This window comes from Tenrec ecaudatus, chromosome 14 (genome assembly GCF_050624435.1).
Source record: "Tenrec ecaudatus isolate mTenEca1 chromosome 14, mTenEca1.hap1, whole genome shotgun sequence".
Classification (NCBI taxonomy): Eukaryota; Metazoa; Chordata; class Mammalia; order Afrosoricida; family Tenrecidae; genus Tenrec; species Tenrec ecaudatus.
In genome coordinates this window covers 46,805,005-46,814,447 of record NC_134543.1, presented here as the reverse complement: position 1 = coordinate 46,814,447, position 9,443 = coordinate 46,805,005, and the positions used below count along the sequence as shown (strand labels likewise).

The 9,443-nt window shown below is 42.2% G+C and overlaps 1 protein-coding gene across 2 annotated transcripts in view; it reads left to right on the top strand.

The window, feature by feature from the left end:
- Positions 1-358: 358 nt before the first annotated feature.
- The window catches only part of ARID4A (AT-rich interaction domain 4A), a 75,330-nt gene continuing 66,245 nt past the window's right edge, over positions 359-9,443 (top strand). Inside the window, exons 1-5 of one of the 2 annotated variants that reach the window (XM_075531901.1) lie at positions 359-518; positions 1,596-1,652; positions 3,344-3,454; positions 6,579-6,644; positions 7,623-7,713. In XM_075531901.1, the coding sequence (XP_075388016.1) occupies positions 1,647-1,652; positions 3,344-3,454; positions 6,579-6,644; positions 7,623-7,713 (274 nt within the window). In that variant the 5' untranslated portion in view covers positions 359-518; positions 1,596-1,646. Of the gene's footprint in view, positions 519-1,049; positions 1,653-3,343; positions 3,455-6,578; positions 6,645-7,622; positions 7,714-9,443 lie in introns of those variants that run through there. The other variant, XM_075531902.1, reaches the window with a different exon arrangement.

The following is a 9,443-nucleotide window of genomic DNA, read 5'->3' as shown; positions in this document are numbered from 1 at the left end:
GCCCCTGGCCGCGGCTCTGGGCTCGGTTTCCATGGGACACCTCGTCGCCAATCCTCGGGCCGAACTGCTCTTCCTGACCCCTCCGCCGGCCAATCAGCGCCCAGTTGAGCACATCCGGAGACGTCTCTTCCAATCACTCCTCAGGACTAGCTTACTCAAGCCCCTGCTGGCCAGTCGTGCTGGCTGGCGAAAGCAGCCAACCACAAGTGGAAGATACCCTACCTGCTGTCTTTCACACCAATCCCTGAAGTTTCGGAGCTGCATCCAATGAGGACGGCAGCTGACGAGCGCCAATCGGAAGCGCTTCGGCGTCATGAGCAGCCAATGGGAGTTCGTGTAGAAGCGAATCGGCTCCACAGCTTGTTATTTGGTGGATTGTGGCAGTAAATCGGGCTAGTGGGGGACCGGGCGCAGGAACTGCCGCCGCGGCCGGGAGTGGTGCTGCCCGGACCGGGGCCCGCGGGGGTCAGTCGGGCGGAGGACTGGGGAGCTGACAGCGCGCACTTCCCCCGCAGTTGGTAGGTGGAGAGGAGGGAAGCGAGAGGTACTGAATGGGAAGCGGCAGTAGCAGCTGGTGCTGCTGCCCGGGGTCCCGGTGCAGTTGGAGGCGGGGAGGGGGTGCTGGGGAAGCGGCGCTGCGAGCGCCGGGGAACGGGCAAGTCGTGGGGCGGCGGCAGCAACTGCAGGAACCGCCGTTGCAGCAGCCTCCTCGGCCGCCTCCCCGGGCGCCCCGGGAAAATGGCTGTGGGGCTGGCCGCGCCGCTAAGTTTGCTTCGGCGCGGCAGGGAGCGGGCTGCTGGGGGGGAGCCGGCCCCCAACTCCGCGCTGCGTCCTCCCCCGGAGAAGTCGGTGGCAGGACCCGAGGGGTCGGGGGTGGGAGTCGCTCTGAGCTCCACAAAAAGTTGAGGCGGGCGCGGGGAGGAGGCGGTGGCTGCCGCTGTGCGGCTCCCCTCCCCTCCCACAGCCCGTCCCGGCCACCTCCCCTCCCGCTCTCCGCCCCCCGGCCCCCTCCCCCCGGGTCTCCCCGCACACCCGCCGCCGCGGGCTCCCGACGGCGGCCCCTTCCCCGCCGGGGCGAGGAAGCGCTTCTCCTTCCTGAAATGGTGCAGAGTGAAGGAAGCAGAGCAATGGCGCCGTGACACTCCGCTGCCGCCACCGCGGGCCGGGGCGGGCCGAGGGGGCCGAGCGGCGGAGGCGGGGCGCGGGCCTAAGTGTCGGGCGTCTCCGGGGGGCGACGGCGCGGAGCCTGGCGGCCGCCCGCCGTGAGGTCCGGGGAGAGCCGCTGACACGCGCCCCCTTCCCCGGCGCGACCCGTCCTGGGGCTGGGACTTGGGCATTCCCGGCGCAAGTGACGGGCGCGGCGGGGGCGCGGTGGGCCGCTGGCGAACTCCGGGGCGGAACCGGCTGCCCTTTGGCGCCTCCGGGCTCCTCGCTGCCTCCTCTGCCCCCGCGTCCTGGCTGCCCTCCGAGGGGACCCTGTCCCTTCGCTGGCGAGGCTTCTGCCCCTCCCCGCTGGCGTTTGTTTACTTTCTTCTCCCGGGTCGCTCCCACTGTTGGCTGATTCTGTGCCCGTCTCCCCCCGCCCTTGGTTGTAGCGACGGTGAAGATCGCTCGTGGAGCTGGAGCCCCACCGGTCACCGGTTAAAATGAAGGTACGTGGGATCAGCCCTGCGCTGGAGCTGCGGGTCTGCCTGCCTGGCACTGCCTGTCGTGAGTGAGCTTGGTGCCCTGGAATGTCATTTTTTCCCCCCTCCTTTAAACTGATTTCCTCTCCTCAGCAGCACTTACTGAAAAGGAAGGGAGGACGTTGAACGGGTGAGGAATGAACCAGTGGGTATAAATTCCGCCTGGCCAGCCCCTCGCTGAAGCATTTAGCACTTTGGAAAGGCTGGTGCGGCCTTTCAGTTGTCCGTGGGGCTAGTATTTTTAAGCACTTCCTGTGTTGGCAGCAACCTTCACAGAAGTAAAGCTTTTGTCCTCTTTTAGGTTAAAAAAATATTTTTTCTTTCCCAGTGCCAGTGCAATTTGCTAAGAAAAGTATATAGATTGAGTAAGAGATATATTTCTGCTGGGCATAAAGGGACATTATGTGCAAAAAAATTAAAGTTGAACTAAAACTAATAATTTTAGTGTAGTTTTTAGTCAGTGTCTTTCAACATATGTCCACTCAATATATACATTTTCTTCTGAAAATAACTAATCATAGCAAGTCAAACTAAGCAATGTATTGATGTTGAAAGAGGAAGACTGGCAGCCTAACATTGTGAGGTCTGTGACATTAAATGCTTCAGGTTGGGTATTCAATGGAAAGTATTCTCTTTTCCTTTTGCATTTTGTAAATCCACCAACTTTAAAAGGTACCAGATACTAGACTCCTTGATCAAACAGGTGTATTACGCTGTGAAATGTGTAGATAGCTTTTTCCAAGACTCTTTTGCTTCCTTAGCTTCTTGCATATTAGGTAACTGATCTAACCTTTAATGTTTTATGGAGAAATGAAAACTTTTCCATTTTTTACTAAAAGTACATCTTTTAAGTGTACATTTACCTCTGCATGTAGCGATATTGAATTGGATCTAGCTTTTGGGGAAAAAGGGAACAGAATGTCAGATTGAGATGGTGAGCATTACTGTCAAGATTGGAATTTATAGTACAAGAAAAATTCACTGTCTTTTCATTGTTTCATTCTGATCATGGTCATTAGATATTCCTCAGTGACACTTATTTTTTATACCAAGATGATCAGCCTGGTAAACTAGATAGGGCTAGAAGGGTCATCTGAATTTAGACTTAAGCCTCTCATATGCAGCTTTCAACCAAAGATTTTTCAAATCCCATTATCAAGAGGATTGTCTTCATTTCTTATCTGTGTAGTTATACTATGTTCAAGGTTTTGCCTTTATGTAGCTATGTTAATAAATCTTTAAATGAACATTGTCAGTGTTAATTTTAATAGCAATCTTTTAATTTGAAGATAGCATTTTGAGGAGGCCATCAATAAATGGCTTAAAGTTCTGTGAGAAATTTAAAGAGAATATGCCTTTCCTTTTTTTTCTTATATAAATTTTACAGCTGTTAGGCCGTTTTCTGTTTGGAGAAAAACATATTTCCTTACTGATAATTTGCAATTACACCTGAAAACACTTTATCTTAGATGACATTTGTATATAGAACGGACTTTTAATAAAAGTATTAGCTTCTGGGATATTTTTCAAATTAATGATATTGGTGAGCAAAGCATGTTAGCATTCTTGTTATTTTAAATATAGGACCTCTAAATGAGACTTGAGACTGAAGTCAGGAAAATAATAGTGCGGTTTACATTTTGTGATCTTTTCTTCAGGCGGCGGATGAGCCTGCCTACCTGACAGTGGGAACTGATGTCAGCGCCAAGTACCGAGGTGCCTTCTGTGAGGCAAAGATTAAGACTGTGAAAAGGCTGGTAAAAGTTAAGGTAACTCCACCACACCCCGAATGTATCTCCTTTATGAGTTTGGGATGGAAGAGAGTTGGGGAGGAAGATTCAGCCTCTGTTGAATTAATAATTGTACATAAAAAGCACATTAAGAAATGAAAAATAGAGAACTTAAAATGAGAAATTATTTTGAAATGCCTTTCCCAAAATACCCTTGCTCATATGTACTAATGTTTGAATCTTCCTTGTTTATGGCAGTTGTGATAAACCAAGTTGTCTAAAGAAATAAAACCAGTGACATTCATATATGTATACGAAAGAACTTAATATCACGAGGTAGTTTGTTTTGTAATTTTATCAAAGAGATATCCTTGTCCAGTCCAATTCAAGTCCGTAGAGCTGATGCTACCTGTGGCCCTCTTTAGACTCTCATAGTAATAGGCTAATCCCACAGAAAGGTGAAGAAGGAAGATCAGAGGTCACTACGATGGTTGTGGTTATGTGGGCGCAAGGTTGGCAGGAACGTGGAAGGCTTCTGACAGCTCTCTAGGGGTACAGCCCTGGAGGCAGACACACAGAGTCCCCGGGAGCAGGGAGGGTGAAGGGACAGAAGAGGAGACTTTCTCACTGTCCCCTGTACAAAAGGCCGCACTCCCAAGGAAGCACCATCAGTCTACCACCTGATTGACAGCATTAAGTTGACATTAAATCTGCCAGTGTAGCCAACTGACTTAGGCCATGATCTTGTTTTCTCCCTTTTGGTAAGGTTTAAGTAGAGATGATTTCACTGGTTAGATAAGAATAGTGCAATGCGAATTGAGTTTTCAAGACAGTGTCAAAAATATTTCAAGAAGTTCATTATTATGATAGCTTTCACTAAAAAAGAGTGAACATTTTATATAGTAATACTGTGTTAAAAAAATCATGCCTCCAGGTTGGTTCAGTGTGGCTAATGAGGAGCCCTTGGCTCCTTAGTGGGTTACCAGTTGGCTGATAACTACACGGTCAGCCGCCACCAAATGCACCAAAACTGCTCTGGAGGAGAAAGGTGAGGCTTTCTGTTCATGTGACGAGCTCATCTCTGTCCTAGAAAGTTGCTAATGAGAAAATTGAATGAAGAGAGATGACATATGTAATGGGAAAAATTGACATGGGTGCAGGAGCAGCACTTCAGGAGTGTAGTGAGCCCTTTCAGGAGCCTGTGTGGGAGACTGGATTATTGCCAGGACTGGGGTGGGACTCAGCTTGCAAAGAGCTGTGGTTGGGTACCATCTTGAGCAGCGTAACAACGTTCCTGACTGTGCTCAGGGAGTTGGTGCCTGTGCAGAGTGCACGCTGCCCTTGTTGTCTAGATTGTTTTTAATCAAGTGTTGACCGTTAATGTTTTTCCCCTTCTGGTTATCATCCCGGTTCACCTACATTTTGCAGATTTGGTTACATTGCAGTTTTGCTTGTTGGCCATGACTGAACAGGGAAGATTCAGCTTGAAACCTTGTTTGAGATAATAAAAAATGAACAGGACTAATAATCTTAGTTTATGTCTCCAGAATATTACGGTTAATATTTTTGTGTCTATGGTAATTTTACTGTGTAAATATATTTTAAGTAATCTGTTACCCAATGCTTATTGTAAATATTGATATTATAGAGCTATAAAATATAGTTTATGGAAGTCTTTGTTAGACATCCCGGTAGATTTGGCTTAACCCTTTAAATTTTTCAGTGTGGCTGTCATAACATTGTTATTATAACCGGGAAATCGTTATTGGATTACTTGCAATTTTGCAGTTTGCTTTTTTCATTGAAAATATCATGTTTTCCTGCCAGAAGTGCTGTGGAAGGGTAAAAAAAAGTCTGACTTGTTTTATTTCCAGTAGAGGTATACACCAGATATATACCAGAATTTCAAATTTTGTTAATGAGTGAATAAACTTGGAGAATATGATTTCTGTGTGGTCGATAAAAAGATTTATCTGTGATTTGGTATAAAATTTCTGTTAAAAGTGTAATTAGCCTATCAAACTTTTTTTTCAGTGTTAATAAGATGCCATTTGACAATTTTTCTCAGATTTCTTTTATATTTTATAGGAAATTTTTATGTAGGATTTTTACCATGTCAGCTCGACAGGATTTATTTAGTAAACATTTAATTAGGATTGTGTGAAGTCTTTACGTTTTTTGAATTTTGGTTGGTAAAGTCATTATTATGGTTGCTTGAGGAGCCTATATATTTCCTATAATTTGAATTTTTCTTACTTGGCCAATTGCTCCATTGTGGTGACTTTTACTATGTATTTGGAAAGAACTGCAGCAGATAAGCAGTCCTGGTAGCACAGTGGTTAAAACACTCAGCTGCTAACCCAAAGTTTGGGGGTTTGACTCCATTAGCTACTCTGCAGGAGAAAGATGTAGCAGTTTGTTTCTCCACGTGTTTATGACTTTGAAACTTTGGGAGCTATACAGGGTGCTTCTACTCAGTCCTCTAGGATCATTATGAGTTACAATCAACTCTGCAACAGTGGATTGGTAGTAGAAAAGAGCATTTGTCTGTAACAATTACATAGTATGATTGTTACTCACATTTACTTTATAAAGTATCAGAGTTCTCCTTTTATTTTATTTTCCTTATGGGGAATAGAGGTTGCTACTAGTTTGTTATAAACTTGATGAAAATCATACTCTTTTAAGACTTGTCTATAAAAAACAGTAAAGGCAGTTTTTAGTGAGGATCCCTGTAAGGAATAGTGATTATGCTTTGGGCTGCTAACTGCAAGGTCATCAGTTCGAAACCACCAGCCTCTCCAAGGGAGAAAGAGGAGACTTTCTACTCCCATAAAGAGTTACTGGCTTGAAAAGACACAGGGACAAGTTGTATCCTGTCCTATAGTGTCATCATGAATTGGAATCGACTAGGTGGTTGGTAAGTGTTCCGTAGTTTGTTCATTCATTAAACAAGCATTTAAGGGCTTGCAGTATACACTGACACTCGGTAACTGGTAGGGATCTTGCATCGAAGACCAGCGGGGTTAATGTGAGAGAAAATAAACATAGATGCAAGACCGTGTATTACGAATTAAACTCCAGTTAACAACAGGGTTCTAAGAAAGCCTCTAGTCATTATATCATTTAAAAGTAACATAAATTGTGCAAAAATGTTTTTCAGGTACTCCTAAAACAGGATAATACTACACAGTTGGTGCAGGATGATCAAGTAAAGGGTCCTTTAAGGGTATGTATGTTCTACCGTTTAAAATATGAAATTATGGATAATAATTTGAGGCAGTTTCCTGAGCTTTATGTTAATAAATTCCTTACAAATATTTAGAGAGACATTAATTTTTTTAATAAGTTCAGGTAAGGTTAGTCTTTTAGTGCAGGTCTTGATATTGCAATGACTGTCTTAGATTAAGAACGTTACATACACAGGTTGATTTTTTAGTCATTTGTTTTGAATTCTTGAACTGAACACCTCATTTTGATTTTTACATTGGTGTATCTATTTACTCTGCTAAGTCATGTGCTAGTATTATAAGCCTGACTCTTCAAGTTTTCTGGTTTATCAGTTACAGTACGTCATAATTCACTTTGTTAATTAAGGTTGTGAATACCTGCAGTATGTTTTCCATTCATTTCTGGCCAACTGTTTATGTAATAAATCTTTGTTATTCCAGAGTACGACTTTGCTTAATAATCTAGCATATGAAGGTCTGAAAACTAAAAGGCCAGCTGGCACATCTCTGTCTCTACAAGAGAACTTTTAGCTGAAAAACCTTATAAATGCGAGCATTGAAACCAGTATCTTATATTTTTGTGAAAAATTAAAGCTCTTTTTGCTACATTAATGATTTCACAATTTTTGTATATGGCAAATTTTTGAAGGCATTCTATAGCACAGTAAAAGAAAACACTCTGAAGGGAGTGTGAAAAGACTGGGTTCTCATCCTGGAGTCTTCACAAATCATTTTCTCTTTTGAAGCTACACTTTCCAATGAGTACAATGGGGAGATGATATAGATAATAGACCACAGCACTTGGGGGCTCAAGTTATATAAAGAACTACTCATAAAGAGCTAAGCCAATGTAAAGTAAAACTATCATAAGCATTATTATTATTATTAAACCCAGATTGTGTAGTTGGGGGCAGGGGGTGTCATTTGAGTTGCCTTTTTTAATTGTCATTTTTAAAAATTTGGATTTTATGGTTTAGGTCGGAGCTATTGTTGAAACAAAAGCATCTGATGGATCCTTTCAAGAAGCCATTATCAGCAAGCTGACAGATGCTAGTTGGTATACTGTAGGTAAGAGGTGGAGTAATTTTTAGTTCTTACATTTGTATTTCTATATTTTAGAGACAATGAATCATTGTGTTCCCAGAGAATTATGTATTAACCTTATAAGATATAGTTGGATAAATGTGTAATGGTGGCCTGCTGTTAATGAAATTAACTATCATAGTAACTGGGTCACTTATTGTTATGCCATCCATGAATTTATTTCTCTTTTGTAGAGTACCTTGATACTTCTCTTTAAGGAAGTTAAATTACGGTGTTATTTTTCTCTCAAAAGAAGTTAATTAATGTGTACACCTTAGTATTATGTATAGTCAGAATTTTTCTGTAGTTACAATTAAGATTACATAACTTCAAAATTTTATTATAGTGCTACTTATTTTATATAAGTATAATGTAATTGTTACCAGAGAATTTGCCAACTGAAAAAAAACCCATCATTTTACCGGGGAGATCTTACAGCTCTTACAACATTCCATACAACACTTGTAGCAAACATATTTGTACATATGTTGCCATCATCATTTCCAAGACATTTTCTGCTTGAGCCCTTGATATAAGTTCCTCTTTTTTCCCCTCCCTCCTTTTTATTTCGTTGCAGTAAATTTTGTTCCAATGAGGGGTCTTGGTTTCAGCTCTCAAGAAAGAAATAAGGTGCTACTGTTATGAATACATTAACGTTCCATGAATACGCTTTACTGCAGGGAGTAGCAACAAGGCTTATCATACATTTAAATTAAAGCCTAAAACTAGTACTTAAATAGTTACTGTCATTAGTAATGGTTAACTTTTTAGGTCTTTTTAACTTCATAATCCTGTGCAGAATTCACCATCCTTTCTTTTGCAAGGATCTACAGTGTAGTTGTTTGGGTTCTGCATTCATATCTTGATGTAAGTGGTTTGATTTTAATGATACATGTTCCTTCCCCATTTGGAAGGAAAAGAAATGAACCTTTAGGGTCAGTGTTAAAGCCATCAGCCATATTGAAGAAAATTCAGTGTTATCTTGGAGATTTGAGGTTGTGTTAATTTGCTTTTTAAAGAAATTGGCCTTGGCTTTTAAATTACTTGATTTGTTGATTTGTGTAAAAATCATTGGTCTTTTCTTGATACTTCAAGCTGTGCAGAACATGCTTGGTTAAAAATGATTCTCCTGTGTTTTATGTTGTGGCTTTTATTAGCAGGAGCCCTTAGCTGTCTGTAACTACTGTTTTCTAATCCTGTATATATTCTTATAACTCATAAAAGATAGTATTCCTTCTCAATAATGCTATTCTGAACAATACATGTTTTGAACATTTTATTGGTTGTGGCTACTGGAATTGTTTGAGATTTAAAATCTGCGCTTAAATACACCAAGTAAATGATTTATTCAGTAAATGACCTTCAAAGTTATGGGGGAGGGAACTTCAGTTATAGGATGATCTCAAAATGGAAATAAGCTTGTCGTATGTAAAGAAATACGACGGGACTAGAGCAAACTAAGCCAGGAGAAGGATAGTTCAAAAATGGCCTTAAGAAGTAACCAAGCATGGGGGCATAGGATAGATAAGCTATTGACGGGGTTGGATAAGAAGCTTAAATTGTTGAATGCAAAATAAATGTAACCCCCCCCCCCACTTAATTCCAATTTTTAAAAAAGAGTAAGTAACCAAACCCCAGACCACGGGTAGTGTAGGTGCACCTTAGTCCTAAAGGCAACATCTTTGCTTTTGAACACTTAAAACAGGTCTTTTGCA